At 37.2% G+C, this 26409-nt stretch overlaps 4 protein-coding genes across 5 annotated transcripts; 3 read left to right on the top strand and 1 right to left on the bottom strand.

Moving 5' to 3' along the window:
• The first annotated feature begins 222 nt into the window (after positions 1-222).
• On the top strand, positions 223-5391 carry LOC126596926 (myosin-binding protein 2-like). 2 transcript variants are annotated; one of them, XR_007614070.1, is made up of 5 exons: positions 223-1697; positions 1792-1977; positions 2064-3423; positions 3524-4036; positions 5050-5391. XR_007614070.1 is itself a non-coding variant. In XM_050263628.1 (4 exons), the coding sequence occupies exons 1-3, from the start codon at positions 509-511 to the stop codon at positions 3410-3412; spliced, it is 2724 nt and encodes a 907-aa protein (XP_050119585.1). In that variant the 5' UTR covers positions 223-508; the 3' UTR covers positions 3413-3423; positions 3524-4300. The 2 variants fall into 2 exon arrangements, 1 of the variants encoding a protein (XP_050119585.1); XM_050263628.1 differs by lacking the exon at positions 5050-5391 and having other exon boundaries at positions 3524-4300.
• Positions 5392-12227: 6836 nt separating this feature from the next.
• On the top strand, positions 12228-17880 carry LOC126597536 (cysteine-rich receptor-like protein kinase 43). The gene is made up of 6 exons (XM_050264328.1): positions 12228-12460; positions 12591-12730; positions 14456-14666; positions 16657-16891; positions 17005-17155; positions 17301-17880. Exons 1-6 carry the CDS (start codon positions 12382-12384, stop codon positions 17688-17690), a joined length of 1206 nt encoding a protein of 401 aa, XP_050120285.1. The 5' UTR covers positions 12228-12381; the 3' UTR covers positions 17691-17880.
• A 249-nt stretch (positions 17881-18129) lies between these two features.
• LOC126597537 (probable CoA ligase CCL9) lies at positions 18130-18822 on the bottom strand. Its single transcript, XM_050264330.1, has one exon. It carries the CDS (start codon positions 18735-18737, stop codon positions 18183-18185), a length of 555 nt encoding a protein of 184 aa, XP_050120287.1. The 5' UTR covers positions 18738-18822; the 3' UTR covers positions 18130-18182.
• Positions 18823-23559: 4737 nt separating this feature from the next.
• LOC126594767 (HMG-Y-related protein A-like) lies at positions 23560-24714 on the top strand. Its single transcript, XM_050261025.1, has 2 exons — positions 23560-23795; positions 23908-24714. The coding sequence occupies exons 1-2, from the start codon at positions 23724-23726 to the stop codon at positions 24409-24411; spliced, it is 576 nt and encodes a 191-aa protein (XP_050116982.1). The 5' UTR covers positions 23560-23723; the 3' UTR covers positions 24412-24714.
• The last annotated feature ends 1695 nt before the right edge of the window (positions 24715-26409 follow it).

Raw genomic sequence — 26409 nt, 5'->3', positions numbered from 1 at the left:
TGGCATATGTCGATAGGTACCAAGACTCAATGACATGCTAATTTGCATGTTATTCCGTCCAAAAAATTTTAAATGCTGCGCATGGTCTTCTTAGTGACCTCCAAAATAATATTTTCTAAATCTGCTACTTCGTGCAAACAAGACGTAGTATTATAATTAATTGATTTAATTCACGTCTGCAAATAAAATGACGAGTAAAAAGAATACTTGGCATATTTTAATATAAAGTAGAAACCATGTTCCATTTCCACAGCAATCGTTACTTAATTATTTGAAAGAAAAAAAACCATCACAGATGATACTTGAAAACATTCTTTAATTTTGCTCGACTCAATCACATATTTCTTTCTTTTCTCAGCTCAGAGTCTTCTTTTGTTGTCCAAATTCCACTCCAAACCGCCCTCCCTTACTTCTATTTTTCTCTGAATCTTTCCCTCTCCCCATCCATTTTTCTTTCATTTTCTAATCTGCAACTCTCTCTGTATATACCAGAAACAGAGCACGATCAATGGCTGCCAACAAGTTTGCAACCATGCTGCACAGAAACACCAACAAGATCACTCTCGTTCTAGTCTATGCTCTCCTCGAATGGACTCTGATCATCCTCCTCCTTCTCAATTCCCTCTTTTCTTACCTAATCATAAAGTTCTCCGATTACTTTGGCCTCAGAAGACCCTGCCTCTGGTGTTCTAGGCTAGAACATATCTTGGAGCCCAGAAACACCAAAAGTTCTTATAGAGATCTCGTCTGCGAATCTCATGCCAATGAGATATCCCATCTGGGTTATTGTTCAAATCACCAGAAACTTGTAGAATCGCAAGATATGTGCGAGGACTGCTCATCGAAGCCGGATTGCGAAGAATGGTCAAAGAAGTTTGCTTTTTTTCCATGGATGAAGCAAATTGGGATGATTCGGGATAGCGATGAAAAAGTCACTGACAATGGAGGGGAGAAGTTGAACTGTTCTTGCTGCGGATTGAGTTTGGACAAGTTTTACCCTTCTTGTATTGTGATTAAACCTTCTTGGGAGGTTTTGGATTATACTCAGAAACAAAATTTGAGTTTGGAAACGGGGGATGATCATCAGACGGAAGAAGGTGATCGGTCGGATCGAAGCGGATCGGATTTTGTGATCGGAGACGAAGAGGGAGTTGAAGAAAAGAAGGGAGAAAATAGGGGTTTTGAAGCAGAGGATCATTCTGCTACTTGTTCTGTATGTGACTATGGCTGCAAGGAGACGGAGATTGTAGCCATTGGAGATGAAAAAGTGGTGAAAGACATAGAAGAAGAACAAGAACCCACAAAAGATATTGTATCTCCAAAAATTCGACCTCAGGATTTGGAGTTCTACATTGATCAAGACGATTGCCGGTTGGTTCTGGTTGATTTGATTGATTCTCCAGCCACCATTGAAAACCAGAGTCATCAGAAGTACAAGAAGGTGGAAGAAGACCAAGGAAATAGTAGCGGTTGTGAAGATGTTATACTGGATTTCGACATTGCGAAGCCGGTTGTGGAGAATTGGCGCAGTTCAGAAGAGTCTGTGGCATTGCTTTCGTTCGATGAGAGTAAGGAAGAGGGGAGTAAGGTTTCGGTTCTTGATTTGAAGGATTCGGATGAGATTGGGAGCGCGAAGGAGGGAAATGAACAGGTTGGAGCTATAGCAAATGGTGAAATTGTTTCAGATGTTCATCTAGGTAAACATGTTTAATTTCATTCACTTATAATTCATAGACAATGTTTTGATTTTTTGGATGACAAAATCTCAATTGTGGCATTCAATGCATGCAGCAATCGAGGATGAAGTCCTTCCTGGCAACGATGAGATTGAGGCGGAGGTCGCAATAGGGACAGAGATTCCTGATCAGGAACAGAATGACGAAGTTCAATCGGCTCAAGAACTCTTGAATTCGCATCCGTGTGAGCAGGAAGACCCTTCTACAAGTTCTGCCATTCTACATGTTTGTGATCGTCATGGTAAGCCTCGAATCCTGGCCTAAGCACGTTCGCAATCTCAAAATCGTACTTATGTCCGAAATTGTTTTAATTTGTTACATTGTTAGGTTCTGAGCAACCAGAGGCAGAATTAATTGAATTCAAAACCTTGTCGGCTGAAACGAGTGAGAAAGAAAAAGAAAATCAGTTCTCATATGAGGAAGATGATGTTCTTGACACACCTACTTCAATAGACAGTCTCCACCAGTTGCATAAAGGAATGCTACTATTCGAGAGACGAGAACTGGTAACAGAAGACTCATTGGATGGAAGTGTTATGAGTGACATTGAAGGCGGTGATGGAGTCGTGACAGTTGAGAAATTAAAGACGGCGTTGAAAACTGAACGGAAGGCTTTGAACGAATTATATGCGGAACTTGAAGAAGAGAGGAGTGCTTCTGCGGTGGCAGCCAGTCAGACAATGGCAATGATAAATAGGCTACAAGAAGAAAAGGCAGCAATGCAGATGGAAGCTTTGCAGTACCAGAGAATGATGGAAGAGCAGTCTGAGTACGACCAGGAAGCGATGCAGCTCTTGAACGAGCTTATGGTGAAGCGGGAAAGGGAAAAACAAGAGCTTGAAAAGGAGCTGGAAGTATGTCGAAAGAAGCTGCAGGATTACGAGGCCAAAGAGAGAGCGATGATTTTGAGGAGACTGAAAGATGGAAGCGTGAAAAGTAGAACTTCATCCGGTGCTTGTAGCAATGCTGAGGATAGTGATGGACTATCTACTGATTTGAATAACGAATTGAAGGAAGAAGATTGCTTATACGGGAATGAAGAAAGTAGCAATCAAAACACCCCGGCAGATGCAGTTCTATATCTGGAGAAATCTTTGGCTATCTTTGAGGAAGAGAAGTTGTCCATTCTAGACCAGCTCAAGGAGTTGGAAGAGAAGCTTTTGACCTTGAGCGAAGAAGAAGAAGAAGAATGTTATGAGGGTATAAACCCAATCGAGCATTTCTTTTCGGAGAATGGAAATTGCTACCATGAAAGTTCAGATGTCAGAAGTGATGTAAATGGCAATGGCATTGCAAATGGCCATTCCAAAGAAATGAATGGAAATCATGATCAAGATAGAAAAATCAAGGGCTTGAAGGCAAAGAGACTTCTTCCGCTATTTGATGCCATCGAAACGGAATCAAAAGACGGGGAATTGAATGGAAACACAGAAGGGTATGATTCGTTTACATCACAAGAGTCGGAGAGCAAGAAACTTGCTATCGAGGAGGAGGTTGATCATGTGTATGAGAGACTACAAGCACTTGAAGCAGATAGGGAGTTTCTAAAGCACTGCATTTCCTCCCTGAGGAAAGGAGATAAGGGATTACTTCTTCTCCAAGAAATTTTGGAACATCTTCGCGATCTGCGAAGTGTAGAACTCCGTCTGAGGACCACGGCTGACAGCGTTCTATAAGGAGTTCATAGGTAAAATGACAAGCCCTTTAGCTCCAAGGTGTGAAAGTTCGTACTACATTACAATTGTATTCGTTTTTAATTCATAATTTGTCTGCTTTTGTAAGTGCAGATTTTGCTGCATTCGGGTTAAAACAGCTGCGAATATAAGCGGAACACAAATACAATTCTGCAGTTTGAACAATTTCAAGTGGGGGAATTTCCCTGGATGGAGAGGGAGGCTCTTCCTGGCCATCATGGTGGACTACAAGTTCAAGTCTGCCAATTTGTTTTTCAGTTTTTTGGTGAAAGTAAGTCCAATTTTTTGTGGGCAGCGCTTATATCAAACACCTTTTGAAGGAAAAGGGGGATGAGATGCGTATGCGTGTAGCAGAAAACTTCGGTATGAATGCATTACTATAGCGGTTCTCACATGGAATGAACCGAAAATACACGGGGTCTCATTCTTATATGAGAGGTGCCCTATAAATGACGTGACAAGGGTGACCCTTCCAAGTTTTTCTGGTGTGTGTAGTGTAGGATAGTGAGGTGGAGAAGCCACCCTGTCAAAATGTACGTTGTGAGGAGAAAAGGCCTGGCTTGCAAAGCTGGCGATCGAGATCCAACAAAGATATTCCAGTGCCAGGTACATAGCATCATTAGTTTATTAGACAGACAGAATTAGGACACTCTTTTGCTAAGTTTTGTTTGGAGGAAAGGAAAAGAAAGTGAAGGAAAGTGTGGAGGGGATTTTCTAGTCCCCTTCATATTCTCTTTCTGTCCTTAATTTGCATCATTTGATCATATGGGATTTGTTTATTAATTGTTATTTGAGGGGTCAAAGTTGAGTTACTACTTGTATACTATATGTATCCATCTGTAAGTATATAAAAGTGAGTGTTTGTTTATACTTTGTTGGAGTTACCTTGTATTGTGTTTTTTGTTTTATAGTAGATGATTGTGTCTAGGCTACAAGAGTAAGGTTGTGTATGACAAACATTTTCACCAGACTCTTGTAAAGCGAAGAGCCTTATTGAGTTGAGGTTGCCTACTGTTGATGATTGTTTCTTATGGATATGTGTAAATGGTTATAAAATATAAGAAAGTGGCAGAAGTGGCAGATTCATAACGTAACTATACTAGCTAGACCAGATGTATTCTTTCATGTCTGGTTAATTCGTTCTCTCTCGCAATTTAAATTAGTTTACTATAAAACATCGTATGTAATTTTAAAATACAAAGAAACATCGCTTTCAATATTACATGGACGTTTCTTTTGAGTATAAAGCAACTGGTTGGTTGGTATAGAAACCAATAAAACAAGATAATTGCTAAGGACAAAAGTCGGTGGTCTAATACCAGCTAATATTATTTTTGGACCGAGGGCCGAGGCATACCTAATGGGTGTTGAGAAAAAAAAAAATCTGTGTTTCGAGAACACAATCTTATAGTGTAATAATATAATTTGTTGAAAAATCTCTTACTGTACTAGATCGTATTTCTGGCATACTAAAAAATATTTTGGTATCGAAACTGTTGAAGCAGGGGCAGAGACAACATAACCATAATTATCAGTTTTGAGGTTGTTTAATTTAATTGTATGTGATTTAGTTTCCAATTAAGCAACAAGCAAGAGATGTCTTAGCAATTCCCCTGCAGGTTCTGCATTCAGTCAGCGAGGAACAATATTGTGCTTAATTTGCTGCTCTACCGCCGGCTTTTTGTCAGTTTTGTGAGGGTTGGCTACAAGGAGAGAAGCATATAGATCCAACTGAAGATGCTCTGCTTTGTCAAACACAAATTTCCATTAGCGAGAATGTGTAACAATATTTCAAGTCAATCATTGTTATGTTAAAAAGTCAAAACATATGACAATGCGAGATTTGTTTGGAACACATTTACAGTGACATTCCCGTCACACTGACATTCCTTATAAAATTTGGATCTGTGCATTGCCTTTCTTTTTGTAATAAAATTTTGCTCACTTTTTTTGGTGTGGAAGATGCTTGTTTGAGTTTTGCTCTAATCATAGAAAAAAGATCTTCTTCGGATCCCTTCCATCAAGGCTACCGGATCAAGTGATTTGAGCATTTCAAATTTCATCTAACAGTAAAAAATTATTACAATTTTTAAGGAATCAAAACAAATGAACCGTTAAATGAAATTTGAAAGGCCCGGATCACTTGATTTAGTGACCTTGGTGGAAGAGATCTGAAGAGAATCTCTTCTTCTAATCATATAGGCACGTGATTTTGAGTCTCGACTTTCGGCGGTGCTTGAAAGATGTTTAAAAGGATATTCAAATCAAAGCTTATTAGGTTAGGTCATGTTCTAATCATGATTCACATATTTACAAACATACATATATATCGATATATATGTTCTAATCATGAAGCCCCAAGGATCTAAAAGATGCTAGGCGTTAATTTGGCAGCGGACTGGGGCTAACGCCTAGGCAGATTAGACGGATTTAAGTAAATCTATTATATTTCGTGTAAATAAATGTCTGTTTATAATTAAAATATATATAATTTCATCATAAACTACAAGATAGAATTACATATATATTATGAATTATTGGAACATAATGAAAATATGGGGAACATGCATATAATGCGTGTTCATTTAGGTATTTAACAAGTCTCTTACACTTTATTGAAAAAAATAAAATGCAAAATGAAAGTTATATGTTTTCTGTATAAGTAAGTCGCAACTTAGGCAGGTGACTAGATGAGTTTGGACGAGCTAGGCGGGCGCCTCAGCAAATCTAGACTCGCTTTCTTAATTTTCAAAAGCCTAAGTATTAATCAGGCGGTTGCCAGCCGCCTAACGCTTAGACGGAGCCTATGCCGTACCAGACGGAGATTTTTAGAACAGTGGAAGCCCAAAGAAAAAAGCATTAATAGGAGTAAGTAGTCGTTCTCCTTACTTACATGTTGTGAACGGCAGTTTGAAAAGTGTGTAAGAACAACTTAATTTTTCTTGAGTAGGTTGAAATCGTACAAGTTAGATAAGTACGCACTGCGGCCTCATAAAAATCTTATTGAAATCGAAGGAACAGTAATACACGTATTATGAAACTAGATATCTTCTTCAACAAATCCATAAGAAATTATGGTGGATCGTGAAACCAAGTGCATTGAGGATTAGACAACTTAATTTTTCTTGAGTTGGTTGAAATCATACAAGAAGATAAGTATGTTAGAGTAAATGTAGAAGTATAGAAAATAAGCTGAAATATGACCTTAAGATATGACTTGAATTGTTTTTTTAAAGTATTATTTGTCCCTATTGAGGGTTCTTGGCAAATTACTTCCAAGATATATTAAAGTATGAAATATTCGATCAGCAAAAACGAACTACATTTCTTTAGAAATAACTAGAAAAAAATTGTATGAATATAATGGAGAGAGACGAGAACAAATAAGTTGTGTAGAAGCAAATTTCTGAATAAATACACTCTACTGCCAATGTTATCAACATATAGAAGGAATTGCAAATGTTTAAATTAATTAAAAGTACATGACTTTTAGGGTGCGTTTGTTGCACCGGACTATGTCGGACTGGACTAGCTTCAGGAACTAAGCTGGACTGGCTTAGACTAGACTAAGTTGGACTGACTTAGTGAAGTGTTTGGTGCAGTGCCGGACTAAACTAGAGACTAATTTTTTTTCAAGTCCCATAGTATTTTTTTTATTATTTTTAATTCATTTTTAAATTATAACAGTACTATAATTTTTATTAAATTAATTTCTTTTCTATCAAAAAATTAATTTCTTCCTACAATCCTTCTCCCAACAAACTCTGCTCTTCCCCTTCTCGATTTCTCCAGCAAGCTCCTCCATTTACCTTTTTATCTCCACAATCTCACCATCTCCCCAACTTGCAACCAAATAATCAAATCGTATAAAATTGAACAGATCTCCCCAACCTTCATCATCAACCTCTCGATTTGCTTCTCGTCAGCAACGCCCACCGACGGTAGCATCACCAGGTGCTCCATCAACTCGCGCTTTTTGCCTACAGTAGCGCTGCTTCAGCTCTCCCAGGCTTGGGCCACGGAAGAGCAAGCACCGCCGACGAGCTGGCCATAGTGACGGTGCAACAGAAGAAGGCAGAAATCGGTCAAAAGCTCCAGCGACAAAATCGATCGAAACCCAGACAATCAATTAAACCCAGAAATCAATAAAAGCTCCAGCAACCAAAAATCAATCAAAACCTAGTAATCGATCAAGACCCAGTGTAATTTCACGAATCTTCACAACAAAATCGAAGAAAATGAAGAGAAAATGGAAAAGAGAAGCCGCGGCAGCCTTATGAGGACGCAGCAGTGGTCGGAGGGATGGTTTGGCGAAGTCGTGGAGCAAGATGAAGACGATGCGGGGAGTGGTGGGTGACTTTGAATTGGACGAGGAGTCGAGGAGTCGAGCAGGACGAGGAGTCGAGAAGGACGACAGAACGGGCTTAGCAATCCGCTGGTTTCTGGAGGGTTTCGCTAAGACCCTTTAGCGAGCCCTGTAGTCGGGGCGAGTGAACTTTAGTCCCACTAAAGCTAGTCCCTTCCTCTAACAAACATGGGACTACACTAACACCTAATCCAGTCTAGTCCAGTCCCACTTAGTGAGGGCAAACAAACACCCCCTTAAAGTCTTGTTAGTACAAAAAGTTCACGTCTGTTTGAACATAATACCATGCATTATCTTAAAAGGTGTTATCGGATGGAGAGCACCAATTACCCAATCATATCTGTCAGCTAAAGAAATGCACTTATTGTCCATCAATCATGTCTTCTCACGTAACTGAAATTATTCAACAATTCTTCCCTATTTTAAGGCTACATAATAAATGACATTATAAAATTTTTCTCTTTATGATTAAACACAAGAATACCGATATAATCATGGATACAATAAATGTATTTTTCGAATTAAATTTTTAATTAGTATAAGTAATTCAAAATTATAATGAATGTGATCTGACCTAAGTTTAAACCTTTTTTGATCGAGTGCCTTATAAAAGGCTGCACATTGTGTCCTCATTAAAATCTTATTGAAAATTTCAACCTAATCAAATAAACGATAACACACGCATTTCAAAACTAGATATTTTCTATCAACAAATCCATGAGAAATTATGGTGGATCATGAAACCAAGTGCATTGAAGATCACACATAAAGATATTTTTTGCAGCTTGGAGATTTCTAGTATGTTACATCAGATCATAGTAGAATTGCTTGCAATTTTATGTACATTAGCTTTCCTGTAAGCACATCATAGTAGAATTGCTTGCAATTTTATGTACATTAGCTTTCCTGTAAGCACGTACAAAAAACCTTATTTTTCAATCATGACGCGCATTTGTATTTGTGAATAAACATAAAGATCGATGTCCTAATTAACGGCTAAAAAGATATTTTAAGTTCTTCTTCACAATCACACGTAGCGCACTGTACATGAACATTGATTTAATGTTAATGTATGATTTGATTGTCAAAGTAGGAAAATGACGGATTCTGGAATCGTGACCGTTCATCGTATATCGTGTGATATATTTTTATTAGATATTCATTTAAAATTTAAAATTTAAAATTAAATATAAATAGTACCTAGCAAAAGCTGATTGCACAACGATCACGATCACAGGATCCTTAGGCCATCTCCAACCGAAGGGTCCAGAGGGCCAGAGGGCCGAAAATAGCCCTAAAACCGTCTCCAACCGAGGGCTAGGCCAGAGGGCTCTGGAATCTGGGAGGGCCCCACGAGATCGGAGAGAGCTGGAGGGCTGGAGGGCTGGCTGCTTTCGGCCAGCCAGCCAGCCCCGGGCTGGCTATTTTTTTTTTTAATGTTTCCTATTGCTGTCGGTTAAAACCGACAGCATTGAAGAGCTTTTTTTTTTTTTTTAATAGTTTGAAATATTTTTGAATGTAACGGCTAGCTGAGTCAGCTAGCCGTTGAACTAGCCGTTGGTTTTTTTTTTTTAATTTATTTTAAACATTTTTTTCTTCTATAAATATGGTGAAGTTCTTTCAATTCTTCACTTCATTTGCAATATTTCCTTCTTCAATATTTTTTAATATTTCCTTCAATATATTTCTCAATATTTCCTTCAATATATTTTCTAATATTTCCTTCATCTATAATATTTGTTTCAATTTTTCAATATTTCCTTCAATATATTTTCCAATATTTCCTTCAATATATTTTCCAATATTTCCTTCATCTATAATATTTGTTTCAATTTTTCAATATTTCCTTCATCTATAATATTTCTTCATTTCATTTGCAATATTTCCTTCAATATTTCCTTCATTTTTTTTTTAAAAAAAATGGCCTCATCTGCAATGAAAGGTAGGGCTTGGACTCGAAAAGAAGATGAAGCTCTTTGCAAGGCTTATAGATGGATATCAAAAGATAGTGTGAGGGGGATTTCTCAAACAAGTGAAGGTGTTTGGACTCGTGTGTCCAAAAAATACTTAGAGTTCTACGAAGGCACCATTCCACCGAATACCCGAAACCACGAAAGTTGTTCTTCAAGATGGAAGAAACATCTTCATCCAAGTTTGAATAAATGACATCAAGCACTATTAGCAGCAGCAAGTAGACATGAAAGCGGCGCCAATTACTATGACAAAGTTAGTGTTTTTACAGTTTATTTTAAATGTTTAATTATACTACATTAATTTCGTGAATTAATTTTCTAAAATTTTTTTAATTATATTTTCTAGGTACGCCAAGCGGAGGAATTGTATATGGAGGGCAGCTCAAAACCCTTTCAGTTTCACGGTTGTTGGGAAATTTGTAAAGGGTGGGTGTTATTTGAAGATCCACCTCAACATAGAGTGGATCCTTTGGAAGCTGCATCCCCATCTGTAGATCTGAATGAAGATGGATCTCCTACCATTCAACAAACAAGGGTAGAAAATCCGACTCCGTCCGAAATTTCTTTACCTAGGCCTATGGGACGAAACAAGGCCCGAAGGTTGAGGGAAAAGGGCAAGGCAAATGCTGATTACGCCGCTCAACATGAAGTGGCGACCTCATTTCGATTACTGGCGGAGCAAAATGCCCGTGAGGTGGAAGAAATGAAGTGTAGACATGAAGAGCGAGCCAAACAAATACAATAAGAGATGGATGATAAGAATATGGAAAGGAACACTTCGAATTACACTCCAATGAGTAAGGCCTATTTTGATAGGAAAAAAAAAGAAATTATGGCTCGGCGGCAATTGTTTATCTCTGACTATACTCCTACAATGGCGGATGATGAAGATAATATTGATTATGGATATTAAATTTAAGTCGTTGTAATTTTTAAATTTAAGTTAATGTTGTTTTTAAATTTAATTTGTAGTGTTTAAATATAAGTTGTTGTTTTTAAATTTAAGTTGTTGTAGTTTTTAAATTTAAATAATAAATTATGTTTGGCCCTATGGCCCTTTGGCCCTCGGTTGGAGACGGTTTTTTGTGACATGGCTAAAACGAGCCCTTTGGCCCTCTGGTCCTCGGTTGGAGACGGAGGCAAATATGGCCCTGTACTGTTCATTAAAATATTAATATCTTGGGGAATCTTGGAGGGCTAGAGGGCTCAAACGAGCCCTCTGGCCAGCCTTCGGTTGGAGATGGCCTTAGCCGTCAAAGTGTTCTCACTGCTCTTACTTATGATTTTGATTGTGTAAGGACCAAGGAGGGGTGGCAACTTAATTAACAGAAACTTCCCATGAGGGAGAGACCTATTTTGATTTCATTCATGAGACTATGAAAGGTTATCAGAAAAATTTAGCAAGGCTGTTAGGTTAGTCTGCCTTTTCACAACCAGAATTAACGTAACATCAAATGAGATCAAAACACAAGAATCATATTTTAAAATTTGTCGTACAAATAACGCGGTTGGACACAACAACAAATAACGCGGTTGGGCATTTCGAAACTTGAATTTATGTAATCTACTTTTTATGTTCAAATGTGAAGTTATTTACTTGCCACTTGGTAAAAAAAATGTTTAGGAAACTCTTTCAAAAGTGGAACTTTTTTTAGACTCTTTGTCATCTCATAGTTCAACGTTAATTCATGTATTAATGTTATAAAATTTTGTGTCGAAAATATGAGACGATAAAGAACGTATTAAGGTCATCTCCAACCGATGGCTAGCCAGAGGGCTCGTTTTAGCCCTCTGGCCCTCCAAGATTCTCCAAGATATTAATATTTTAATGAATAGTACATGACCATATTTGCCTCCGTCTCCAACCGAGGGCCAGATGGCTCGTTTTAGCCCTTTCACAAAAATCCGTCTCCAACCGAAGGCCAAAGGGCCATAGGGCCAAACATAATTTATTATTTAAAAACTACAACTTAAATTCAAATCCAACAGCTAAGTGACGTCAGCTAGTCGTTGGTAGCTGACATCATTTTGTGAAATAGAAGTTATAGAAAAAAATGGAATTTAAAAAAAATATGAAACAAATTTTGTGAAATAGAAGTTACAAGAAAAAAATGGAATTTAAAAAAAAAATATGAAACAAATTTGTGAAATAGAAGTTATAGGAAAAAATAGAAGTTATATGAAAAATTTTGTAAATAAAAAATAATAATAATAATGTAAAAAAAAGCTCCGTTAACATTTTTCTTCCTAAATTTGGTTGGTCAGTTCAGTTCCCAGTTCCGTCACATGAATGAAACAGTCGTTTATTTAACCGCATGCACTTTTGACTTCTTGTATTTTCCAGTAAAACAAGACAAAATAATAATAATAATAATAATCCACTACTGGTCAACATGCGGGTTTTCATCTAAGTCAACACGTTCTATAAACTACTCTTCTTCCCAAACTCTGTTTCCTTCGTTTCTTAAAGTCATAAAAATCATTATCCAACACCACCAAATCCCACGGTTTGCAATTTTCCGCTGGAAACGAAATTCGCCACGCCCCACCTGAAAATCTCTCTCTGCTCTCCTCCTTCTTCTGTGTTCATTTAGGGGCTTGGGCTGTTCTAAATGTCACAGAAAACCATGACCAAGTCCAAGAATTTCCTCAACAATCTCTTCAAAACTTTTGGGTTCGCCCCCAGCAAAGGTAGAAATCGAAACCCAGTTTGCAATTTCGTGAATTTCAAAAACCCAGTTTGCAGTTTTGTGCATTTTGGTCGTCTTCTACTTGTATCAGATGATTGATCTTTTTCCCCTCTGATTTTTTGTTTGATCAGACGGACAGAACGAAGAGGACTTGGAGAAGATTGCTCAGCAGGAACAGAAGCATTTCCCATTCGAAACTTTGGCTGCCGCTACGAAAAATTTCCACCCCAGTCATAAGCTCGGCGAAGGCGGTTTCGGACCCGTTTTTAAGGTACTAAATTACTTATGTTTTTCGTTTGACTTATCTGTTTGGTTGCCAAGAAAATTTTGGGAGAGAAGTTTTTTCAAGCTCACATTTTTTTTCTTCTACTGAACTCCCAAAACTCGTCTCTCTAGTGATTTTATGATTTTTAATTAATGATACAAATTATTTAGTGAAATAAATTAGGAGAATTTAGCTTTTCATCATTTCTTTTGCTACTCCATTAATTAAAATCATATTCCATTTTAATTTTTGATCAAGTTCTTGGATATTAATAACATTATTAATTATTTCAATAATAAAATGTTTTTTTATTTCTAAATATATTCATTTAATGTTAAAAATGTTATAATTCGTATATTTATATTTATGAGTAAATTTTTTATCATATATTTTTAGTTTTAGTTTGTACCCATTTTTAATTTTTAATTCTTTTTTAACTTGTACCAATTTTCTTTTCAATTTTAATTTGTATCTATATATTAATTTCTTTTTGTGCCCATATTTTTTAAAATTTATTTGTATTTGTACGCATATATTTTTTTTATTTGTATTTTTTATTTTGCTAAATATACCCATGCTAATTATATGTACCCATTCATGTAAAACTTTTTAATTTTAAAATGTACTCATTCTTAAATATACCAATTTGTTGTATGTAAAATGTATGTTTTTTTATATAAAATTTATTCAATTTTTTTCTAATCCATTTTTAAATTTATATGGGTACATTCTTTTTTCTTTGATTTTAAAATGTATCCATGTCAAGTTTAATCGAAGAAAATTTACTAATGTTATTAAGCGTAATATCTTTCTCTTTTTTTTTGTGATTTTTGAAGAATGTACCCATGTTTTGATACAATAAATTTTTGGTTAATTTTGATGAATGTACCCATGTGTATATATATACACACACACACACAATAGTATATTTATATTTTAATATTTTTAATCCCACAAATTATGTTTTTTATTTATTTAAAATCTCATTTATATAAACAACAAAAATTTCTAATTTTTAATTTAAAAAATATAGTAACGTACATAGAAATAAATTATCACATTATTTTCAGAGTTCTCGATCAAAAATTAAAAAACAACAAGGTTTCAATAAAAGAATATTCATAACTAAGGACCGCATCCAAAGTCTCCTAATAAATTATTATCCTTTTGTTCCGTACAAAATATTTGGGAAAAATGATGGAATGTCTCGCATCCTTTATAATTGTTGCAAATAGTGTTTAGAAGCTTGTTCCTTAGCTTATTTAGTTAATGATGATGGTTATTAGTTAATAAGAAACACAAATTTAGATTAGTTTTCGGCTTAATCATGCACTTGTATGCACCACCACCAGCTGCTACTTTCGTTTAATCCGCTGGTTTCTTGGGTGCTAAGGAATTAGGGTATCTTTACGAAAAATGGAAAGGATTATATTGACAATATCACGGATGAATGTTATCCCGATTCTCTCGAGTAGCGAACATGTATGTCTTTCGTTTCATTTAGGAAGTTACACCAAAGGTGAAGTCACAGATGACTTCACTCCCACTGTAGTGTTATGTAATGTTCTAAACTATAACATTTTTGCGCATTTGTCTCCCTGATAACATGTATCTTGCGAGCAGACATACCACCGAGCTTTCGCCTTGTTAACTAGATCCTTAAATTCTCAAGGGACAAAGTAAACGGGGCAATTCATGTGTCTTACCGCTTGTGTGGTGCGTCTTTCTCAGGGAAAGTTGGAGGATGGAAGAGAAATTGCGGTGAAGAAGTTGTCACAAAGTTCAAATCAAGGAAAGAAAGAGTTCATGAACGAGGCCAAGTTGCTAGCTCGTGTGCAGCACCGTAATGTTGTGAATTTGTTGGGCTATTGTGCACACGGGGTAGAGAAACTACTCGTTTACGAGTATGTCTTAAACGAGAGCCTCGACAAATTTCTCTTCAGTAAGCACTCATAAATCCTTCTATACTTTACTATCAATTATTATTTGGCAACTGCATCAATTACAACAGATAAGGCCTCGTTTGGCACAGGGTATAAGACATCGGATAGTACTATATAATACGAAACAGGTGTTTGGTGAGTCTCGTACTAAATAAGCATCGGATTATTAGTCTGGCCCCGCCTATTTAATACCCCATTCGCCTGCTTATTTATCCCAAGCAAAACCTTGGTATTGTTTAGTCAAGTTCACCGTTCACACCTAAAATGAAAGCACGACCGCTCTTCTCCAACCCATTCGCCATCTGCTATGTAGATCGCGAACACATTTCTCTCCCTCTTTCTCTATCCCCACCTTCGATCAGCATCAAGAAGATTTCGAATGAAATCCAGAGGTGGCAGATCAAACCCAGGTCCCGCCGATCCTATACTGGAGACATTTTCTGAGTTTTTAGCTTAATTGTTCCCTGATTTTGTTGATGTGTGGTGGGTAAGCTCAAAACTGGGTGAGTATTCAATTGAGATTTTGAGGGATTTTAATTCTTTTAATGAATTTAGGGGTATTCAATCAGAATTTTTAGTGATTCTCTGAAATTCAATGTGTATTCAATTAGGATTTTAAGATAGTTTATTAAAATCCTTAGAAATCCAAGTGTATTCAATTAGAATTTTAAAGAAGTTTATAACATTCTAGGTGTATTCAATTAGAATTAGAATTTAGAGAATTTGGAAAAGTTGAGAAATTAGAGGGAATTTGAGAGATTTTGTAGTGTATTTTAAGCATCCACAAATCTCACCTCTTCTCATGAGATTTCGAGGGAATTGAATCAAAATTTTACATAGAATCTCTACAAATCAGTTAAACTCCGTAAAAATCCATGGATTTATAAATTCATTAAAATATCTCAAATTCTCAATTGAATACACCCCTTCATCTGGGTCTTTGATTTCAATGGATTAGAAACTCAAATTTGGGGGTTTTATTTCATATGGGTTTTTGGCTGCACTGATTCCCCTCTAAAGCATGGAATTTCTACTTCAATGTCGTCATTTTGCTGGGTTTCTTGTTGCTGCCTTTGTGGTGGGGTTTGGTTAAGGGGAGCAGACGAAGAAGAAGGGAGAGAGGGAGGGATTTGGGGGGTGCGGCGGAGAGATCTGGGGAACAAAAGAGATGATTTCAGTTTTTTTTAAATATTTTTTTTTAAGTTTGATTCTCCTATCCGATATAATACCAAACACAGTATAAATAATAAGGTTATTAGTCCGATACTGCACCAAACATCTGACTAATTTAGCCAGTACTATCCGATGACTATTTATCTTATCCGACATAAATAGTCAATACAGTCCGAGCTGCTAAACGAGGCCTAATGCAACCATGTTTAGTGTTCTACTAATAATTTTCTCATTTTCCATTGTTCTTATTTTGATGTTAAACGCTGATCAGCTGAATTTAGCAGAAACTTAAAGTTGTCCGGATTTCATAATTTTGGATCAATTTGCTTTAGATCTTGAAGGTCATACATAATAGAACCCCGAACTCCATCATATTTCCTGATATGTTTGTCTAAATAGTATTCGGAATTTGGTCAAGCTTGAGATATATCGCGGAAAATCAGAAGGCCTAGTTTGAAGGCTCTTTGAATCCTAATTATTCGTCGATTCTTAAAGATTACTTTGAATCAATATTTTTGTAGTTTTCACGTTTCCATCAAAACCTGGTGAAGGAGATGGCTCCTAAGACCTTGACTTTATCCACATTCTTTCAGCCCAAGCAACCAACAGAAGTTTCTAAGTAGTGACACAACCTTGCCAGCTCACAACGGAGAACAATCTGCACCATTTGGTCAACCCCCATGACTTTTAACACCTAACTGGCAAAAATAGATATATTACGTGATGCTTATCTCTCCCGTTTTACTTTCATCTGGTTTAATGACTGGCAACAGACTTCGTTACGTACTGACAGTGATTTTTACGGTGTTGGTGCAGAATCAAATAGAAGGGAGGAGCTTGACTGGAAGCGGAGGTTTGATATAATATGCGGTGTTGCAAAGGGCTTGCTTTACCTTCATGAACATTCGCATAAGTGCATTATACACCGCGACATCAAGGCCAGCAATATTCTACTAGATGATAAATGGGTCCCCAAGATTGCTGATTTCGGCATGGCTCGCCTATTTCCCGAGGATCAGACGCACGTCAATACTCGCGTTGCTGGTACCAAGTATGGTGTCTTGTGCCCTAAGTTTTATTTCTTAAGTGTGTGGGGTTGAAGTACTCGGGACCTGCCTTGTTTACTTGGTTTTAACATGGACCTTTTTAATTTTCTTGAAACAGCGGTTATATGGCTCCCGAGTATGTTATGCATGGGCATTTATCAGTGAAGGCGGACGTGTTTAGCTTCGGTGTTTTGGTTTTGGAGCTGATCAGCGGCCAAAGGAATTCGTCATTCAACGCAAATGCTGATGCGCAGAATCTGCTTGATTGGGTAAGATTGTAGATCAAACTATCATCTGTTGAGCCGAGTATGAAAATTCTGTGGCGGGCGGTGATTGCTCAGCTGTTTGTCGTCGAACATTTCTTGCTGAAATTTTTTCTACTGCTAATCCTAAATTTGTCTACCGCTGATGCAGGCGTACAAGCTTTACAAGAAGGAGAGAAGCATGGAGATTATGGACCCGACGTTAGCGTCGTCAGCGGTCACCGAGCAAGTAGCGATGTGCATTCAGATGGGGCTGCTGTGCATACAAGGTGATCCCACATTCCGCCCCACAATGGATCGTGTGATTGTGATCCTATCCAAGAAATCGAGCCATCTGGAAGAGCCAATGAGACCGGCAGTGCCTGGATCAAGATACAGAAGATCTCGCCGACCAGCAGGGGGAGGGGTTTCTTCCACTACTGCCGGAACTTCTGGTGAATCAAATTCCCGTTATTCAGATTCGAGCTTTACTGCAACCGGAACCACTTCAGCAGCAGCCACGGATAAAGATGTCCGTGGGAAACGCCCGGTGGAAAGTTAGGTACATATTCTTTGTAAGAGGTTTTGATTCTTCTTTTTTTTTTGTATGATAGAAATGTAAAATTTGTCGAATATCATGTAAATAGTTTGAGAGGGAAGTGAGATAGGTAACTGATGCTACAAATCGTTGCAATTTTGTTTGAACTCTAATTCTTTCATATGAACTATTCAAAAGAAGGGCTTATCATCCATTTGTTGCATTAGCTAGAGTGGACGTATAATGTATTATCTCGTATGCATCTGAGTTCAAATTTTCCTCTACATAAGCATTGTATTGGGTATGGGATGTTTTTTAGTATTCTGAATATTTTAATCAATAGATCTTTATTTAAAAATATAAAAATCAAGTATGTCAGTTGGTTTGGTGGAACGGATGAGATTGGGCCTTAAGGCTATGATTAAAAGGAAAATTAATGATAAGGACTTGAAAACTTTAAATGTTAACCAAACATCATGTAAGAACTTTATTTAATGGTTAGGACAAAGCCCAACATTAAACTAGTCCAATTAAAATGGCCCAAACAACAAATTTCCGATTTTGCCCCGACGGCAGTCTTGTCCGTTTATCATCTCTGTTGCTTTCTTCTATGCTATTCCCTGCCTCCATAACCTCAAATCCCTCATCTCCTTTCATCACCAACAGGAGCCGCAAAGCGAGAGAGACTGCGGCTGGGAGAGTCGCGGCGGCTCCTGCGGAAAATGAACTTAGTAACCCAGTAATTAATCCTTGCACGTGAAACAGAGGGAGGACGATAACCGTCGAGTCCGACTCAGTGAGTTTGTAGACCGATTTGATGTTCTGGACCAAGGAGGCCAAATTGAGTTGCGTCAAGGGGACTCCCTTGGGCCGGCTCGTGGTCCCCGACGTGTGGAGGAAGAGCGCCACGTCGGAGGGGTCGTTGACGAGTTGCGAGACCGAGTCGGGGCTCCCCTCGGCGGCGGAAGAGAGAGTGACGTGGCTGGTGGCGGCAGACAGGTTGGCGGTCATGTGAGGGATGTTGAGCTTGGAAGCAGCCGCTTGGGCCGCATGAATCGGTTCTTCCGGCATGATCAGGAGCTTCGATTCCTAGTCGGAAAGGTAGAACTCGAACTCATCCACCGTGTACGCCGCATCAAATCACCGCCAAAAACATCACAACAAACTACAGAAAAGACAAAAAAAAAAACTGTCAGAATTTTTTTATCTAATTTAAAAACTTGTTTGTTTGCGGAGAAAACGCTGGAAAATAAAATGATGCGATATGTATCTCGGCGGTGTTGGGGAACGTGAGTGCTTTGTGCAATTCAGGTCCTTTAATGCCATCATGTGTTTGATCTGCATGAATTTGGGGAGTTCTGATCATTTTATTAAATGGGTTATTTTTTGATCAATGTGTATTGCAGAGCAGAAGAAGCAGAAATTTTCTAAGATTAAAATTGGACTGGATGATGCCGAAGCTTTGGTAATATGTTGTACAGCATACAAATTTCACTTGTTTTTGCTTTTTCTGGAAAGCTTCATGGTTTATATACTTTCCTTGTTTGTTTATGTGAATGAGTGATGGGATTTCTTTTGGGGGCTTACTGGGTAGTTTCTCGTTTAAGTGTTTGAAACAGAAACCGTTGAACTTGAACTACCTCTGCTACTGGCTATGACAAATTGATATGAAAACGGAACCAAAATTGTGAATCCATACCAAAATAACTTACACTATTTTTGGAAGGAACAAAATAAACACTATTTCTGAAACTACAACAAAATAACTATACTATTTATGAAATTGAACCAAAATAACTCACACTATTTATGAAACTAGACCAAAATAACCCACACTATTTATGAAATTATACCAAAATAACCCACATTATTTATGATACTATAGCAAAATAACCCACACTATTTATGAAACTATACCAAAATAACCCACATTATTTATGAAACTAGACCAATATAATCCACACTATTTATGATACTATAGCAAAATAACACACACTATTTATGAAACTATAGCAAAATAACCCACACTATTTATGAAACTAGAACAAAATAACTCACACTATTTATGAAACTATAGTAAAATAACCCACACTATTTATGAAACTAGACCAAAATAACCCACACTATTCTTGAAACTATAGCAAAATAACCCACACTATTTATGAAACTAGACCAAAATAACTCACACTATTTATGAAACTATAGCAAAATAATCCACACTATTTATTAAACTATAGCAAAATAACCCACACTATTTATTAAACTATAGCAAAATAACCCACACTATTTTTGAAACTAGACCAAAATTATATCATAATTTGCCATGATCATAATTAAGGGAAATTTTAGTTACATATAGTCAATGTTCAATTTAAGAAATAGTGGTAGTATCACAGTTCAATTTATGAAATAGATAATATTTAATTTAAGAAATAGTCAAAATTCAGTTTACGAAATAATCAATATTCAATTTAAGAAATAATGATAATACTCGTGTTCAGTTATATAAATAGTCAGTTTATGAAATAGTCAATATTCAGTTTAAGAAATAGTGATAGTACCAGTGTTCAGTTTAAGAAATAATGATAATACTCGTGTTCAGTTATATAAATAGTCAGTGTTCAGTTTAAGAAATAATCAATGTTTAATTTAAGAAATAATGATAGTACTAGTGTTCAGTTTAAGAAATAGTCAGTTCAATTTAAGAAATAGTCAATGTTCAGTTTACGAAATAGTCAATGTTCAGTTTATGAAATAGTCAGTATTAGTTTAAGAAATAATGATAGTACCAATGTTTAGTTTAAGAAATAATGATAATCCTCGTGTTCAATTATAGAAATAGGATGGGAGAAATTTTTCTAGGAGCTAGTTACACATTTCACCTGGTGTTCCCAACCCAGTAACATATGACACCTTGAATATCATATTTAAATCCTTAAATCTTATTCTCCAAACTATAAATAAAACTAAATTAACAAATAAATAAATAAATAAAAAACAAACAAACAACCCAAATTCTGGAACCTTTCGCCCCACCCACACCTCACCCATTCATCCCTTCCCGTCACCTCTCTGTTACCCCCCCCCCTCTCTCTCTCTCTCTCTCTCTCTCTCTCTCTCTCTCTCTCTCTCACGCTGGAGAAGAACACGGGAAGGCCAACCACTGCTGAGAAGACTTAAGCAGTTGCGGCTGTTTCCTTATTCCTTGGTGCAGCTTCGGTACCTATTCAAAACAAAATTCCCAATATGAAAACGAATTCAAGAACAAAACTCAAACCAAAGAAAACAAATGAAGAACAAGCAAACAGAGCAAGACCATAAAAATCTCCCAAAAAATGATTTGATTATTACCTTCTCTGAAACAGCTCTTGAATCTGCGAGGCACATTGCGCTGATACCTCAGCCTTCCAATTCCAATGGTCTTCCTTCGGATCTCCTTTTGACTCCACTTGTTTATTTGTCAAAAAAGGGAAGTCTGTTTCTAACATAATTGGTTGACAGAATGGAGTTTCCGTTAGGGGCAAGGGTTGGAAAAAAAATTTATTTCGTTAATTGTTATGCGGTTTGGGCTTTTTAGTGAGTCCGTGTGTTTTAGTTTTGTAGGGCCTAGGATAAAAGTTTTGTGGCCCTTTGATTAAAATTAAAGTTTTTTTTATTAAATAATAGTTTAGGATGATTTTTCATTAAATAAAAGTTATCCCAAACCCTTTTCATTAAAGCTCTCATGATTAAATTGACGGATATTTGTAAAACAAGACTTGTAACGGATGTATAAAATAGCGGACAATTTCTATTCGTAAGGACAAAAAGAAGGAAATATTGGCACAAGAGAGGATTCAAGGGACATATGTTCATCGTACATTTTGCGATTAAAAATTATTGTAAATTTTTTTATTTAGAATTGAATATAAACAGCACCTAACGAAAAATAGAATCTCCGAGATCCTCACAAAGAGAATCGGACGAGAATCCTCACTTCATTGGCATAACGAGGGAGACGGTGACGTGTCAACTATGTATAGAGAGGCACTTTGATATCCGACACGTGTGCACACCAAACTCGGTCCCTCATGATAAAAGTCAGTACATTGCACTTTGCTACTGACAGGTCTACTTGAATTAGTAAAACAGTAAATAATGCATATACATTTTTGAGCAGACAAAGAATTGAACGTAATCCATTCGTATTTTACCCAAGGCCGGCAAGAGAGGAAGGTGGACCCCACTAGTCAAAGCATCCATAACCCATCACCAACACCACCACCACCACCACCACCAACATTGTTGTGAATGTGGTACCATAGCGTAGCTAGCATGGTCTGTTGGAAGGTGGATTGTTTGCCATTCCATTTTTCATACTCTTTATATTCCCCCATGTTTGTGTTGTCCTCTCATTTTCATACTTTTTATATTTCCTTCTGTTTGTGTGATCACAGTTAAGGCACTTCAACATTTTATATTCCTATTACTTTTTGTTTTATTATTTTTGTAAAAAAATCAATATAAAATGTTGACGTGGCTTAACCGTGACCACACAAATAGGAGGGGATGAGAAGTGTATGGAAATGGGAGGGCAGACAATCCACCTCCCTCAAGAATTAGGATTCTATCCACTTTTTTTTTTCTCTTTTTATTCAAACGGTTAACTGTAAATTATGTCAACATTTTGTGTTAATTTTTTTTATAGAAAAAGAAAAATAAAATGGAGTGTGAGGAGGAGAGGGAAGGATATAAAATAGGAAAGAAGAGAATTCTAGTTCGTCTCCCACCAGATAACGTAATTATATATACACTAAGACGTAATAATATCTAAAAAAGTTATTTTTTATTTTGACAAACGATATTATGTACACTACGACGAAGATATGGACGCTTAACTTTACGATAAGCTAATAATAATGTGATTTAAATTTACCTTTGATGCTAATCAAATCTAATATTTCTCATTCAAAAATAAAAATAAATATCACTAAATAAAAATACTAAGTAACTCAAAAAACCTAAAATTAAAAAGAATAAAAATAAAACAATAAAAAAACAAATTGCCACATGCGTTTAGTCAACCCGATTCAAAAGTTGAGAGACCATCTGATTCCACCAGTCAACCCCAAGCTCGCCAACCATTCGATTTCTGTTGAAAGGATGCTCATCCTAGGTACGGAACAAATGGTCGCTAGCTGTATAGATACATATCCCCTTGTGGGAATAGGATCCTTTCCCCATTTTTTTGTGGGTATTCGAAAGATTAAGTTAATCGTGTTAATTTATCAAATATCATGCATTTAAAAATTATTTTAAAATATTTTATTTAAGATTAAATATAAATAATACTTAATAAAAATAGACCGTAGGATATATAATAAACGAACATCAACAAAGAAAATCCGAAAGAATCCCCCCATTGTATTCTAATATTATGGTGTGGGGGACCACACATGACCCACACCTCCAGTTTCTAAAGAGGGCCTCGCACTCCGCACTTGGATGCTGGATCTGAGAGACGACTCATTTTTGAATGCCCAAAGAATCATGGCTTGCCGCTCTGTATGGCCTTTGATGTCATGTCACCATCCTACTGGTCAATTATTTTACCATTTTACCCTCTTTCACCGTTTCGGCCAATCAGCCTCTGCGCCTAGCGAAGGTAAAATACATCAGAAACCCTATTCAATCCCCACTCGAATTATTCGAAGCGCTTCGGACAAGGCAAGATTTTAAATTGAGGGAGTTTTATGTCATTTCCCCCAGTTGAGTCCTTCGTCCACGTTATCGATCCATGTGACCACCGCTAAAGGGTCCTTCACCGTCGGATCGCAACGCAAACTCGCGATCCCTGACCGTCGGATCTCTCTTCTTCATCCCCCTCCCTATTTCCCTTCCTATCGTCAAAGGAAAACCAACCTTTTAAATCCTCACCTTCTTTCCTCATCCGCTCTGCCTGACTGAACTTCCCACCAAACAAACAGTCTCTCTCTCTAGAAAACGGTTTCGCTTTCTCTCTCTAGAAAACAGTTAACAGTCCCCATCTCTCAGTCAGATTCTAGTGAGGAAGCTCTCATGGCGACGGAGAACTCCAACAATCCACTAGTACCGCCGCCGCCAGTTCCCTCTCTCCCTCAGTACCCAGAGGTCCACAATTTTCCTTCATTTTCTTTTCTCGGCATCCAAACAGGTTTTCCCTTTTAATTCAGCTTAATTTCAGCTGGGTTTTGCTAATTTTACTGATTTTTCTGTCCATCAGATGATTATGGCGGCAATCGAGGCCCTGAACGACAGCAACGGGTCAAGCAAGTCCGCAATCGCGAAGCACATCGAGTCAACGTACGGAGATCTGCCGGAATCTCACGTGGCCCTCCTCGCGCACCACCTCAACAAGATGAAGGACACCGGCGAGCTCGTCCTGGTCAAGAACAACTACATGAAGCCCGACCCCAACGCGCCGCCCAAGAGGGGCCGCGGCCGTCCGCCCAAGGCCAAGACCCCAGTCCCAGCTGGCACTGTCTCCTCCCCGCCCAGGCCACGTGGCAGGCCCCCCAAGCCCAGGGACCCCTTCGCACCGCCACCTCAGCCCAAGACACATTCCGGAACTGGAAGGCCACGTGGCCGCCCTCCCAAGAAGGCCAAAACGACACCGTCTTCTGCTCCGGTTTCAGTTCCCACCCCAGCTACGGCAACCGGCGCGCCGAGAGGCAGAGGAAGGCCGCCGAAGGTGAAACAGACCGCCGTGGCCCCGGTCGGTTGTTGAGCCATAGCTCAGACAGTGAGAGAGGGAGAGAGAGTGTGCTAGTTTTAATTTAATTTTAATTAGTATGTTTAGAACCTAGCTTTCGGCTAATTGATGATTTAATTAGCTTCTTTTCTTAATTTTTTATTTAATCTTTGTTTTCAAGTTGGGGTATGTGGGTGGAGGGTCGCTGTTGTGAGGTTGTAATGCGACTGTAATCCACCATGTAAATTGTTCAGCGGCTTCTTGGGCTTTTCTGCCTTTTGCCTCTCTCTAGGTAAAAAAAAAAGGGGGTTGAATTTAAAACCAGACTGATCCTGATTACTTTTTCGCTTTTTATGTTTCTCTTCTTTTAAACTCCATACTTTCGCTCCCTTAACGCTTTTTCGACCTTTTTTTCAACGTGCTGCAATGTGGTTGGTTTGTTTGCTTGAATATGGTTAAAACATTAACGGGCGACCCCAAATCATAAGGTTTCTTACTTTGTGATCATCATCAAGGCTTTTTGCTTTACGAGAATCGAGAAAAATGTTTGTCGTACATAATCTTACTTACTTTTCTTTTTTAAAGAGGTTATTTTCACAATTTAATCTTTTATTTGCTTTATGAGGTTCCAGAGAAACGTCTGTCGTATGCAGTTTTACTCTTGTTTTGTAAAGAGATTATTTTCGTAATTCAAACGCTTAATCTTTTGATCATAAATGAACAATTTTTCTATTGCATCAAGTTTGGTCTCGATTGGGTAAAACATTGATGGTGAAAAATAAATAAAGGGCCTGATGCGTTGGTGCAAAAATAAGGTTTGGTGGTAACAATTGATTCTTTCTTCAGTTTGAAAAAGTGTAGGAAGTCTTTACAGATGTTGTTGTGGATTAAAATACCAACATATTCGCCTTTTGGATTGCACGCCTGAGAATTCTGTCCATTTTTAATCTTTCATGTAAAATTCTTGACTTTGGGCCGAAACGAATGCATGTTGATTAATCTGAATATGTAAGGTATCAGCCTTGCTCATATTTTGGCATATAATTATCGACACACAAGAAATGAAAAAAAATGAGTGAAATGAGCGTCGGAAATAAACGAATACATTTGTGATTTCTTTCGATTCAAGTAAGTAAACTGTTAACATGTTTGAAAAAGAAAGGAAACCAAAAAAAAATAAAAATAAATCTTACTTTGGCTAATATTGTTACCGAAAAATCATTGATTTACTAGATAAGTACATATTACTCAAAAATTTTACAGTTATAAACTTATATACCGCACAATCAATTAGCAGATGTGAACTTTAAAATATTTACAATGTTTGATATATTTTATCTTGCTAGTGGTCTAAAATGGATGAAGTGACTGGAGAGAAAACCCAGGAATCAAGTGATACAGGTCTTTAAAATTTTGATTTAATGGCTAAAAATTATTATAGTTTTTAAAAGTTTTTACTAACTTCTCTGTTTTTAGCTGTTAAATCAAAATTTTAAGGGCCGAATCACATGATATCTGGGCTTTGAAGCGAGATCCGGAGATCTTTCCGAAGTGACCAAAAACATTTTTACTAAATGAGATGACCCAACGACTACATGTCACTAAAATAGATCAAGTGATGTTCTGTTAATAGTTCTTGTCCTTGCGTGGACAAAGATACGCAATTTGAATGGACAGTTGCAATGAAAATGACTATTGGCTTGTGTAAAAGTATTCAAAATATTTTTTTAGAATTCACTTGCATTTTTATTAAAAGACAGGGAATTTGGGAAAGCCGCATATAGGTTTGTCAATTTGGTATTAAACTCAAGATTCACGAGAGTCAAACTTATGACGTTTCACTTACAATATATTTTTTTTGAACAAACGATATTATCTACACTAAGGAGGAGATGGTGAGCTTAGCCTCATAATGGACTAACAATAATGTATTTTAAATTTGTTTTTGGAAAAAATTGAATCTAAGACCTCTCACTTACAAGTGAAGAGGAATATTACTAGAATGTAGTAGTAAGTGACACGTTTCACTTACAA

Source organism: Malus sylvestris, chromosome 13 (genome assembly GCF_916048215.2).
Source record: "Malus sylvestris chromosome 13, drMalSylv7.2, whole genome shotgun sequence".
In the NCBI taxonomy this organism is placed as follows: Eukaryota; Viridiplantae; Streptophyta; class Magnoliopsida; order Rosales; family Rosaceae; genus Malus; species Malus sylvestris.
The sequence above is the reverse complement of the archived record's forward strand: the minus strand, read 5'-3'. Positions and strand labels throughout refer to the sequence as shown.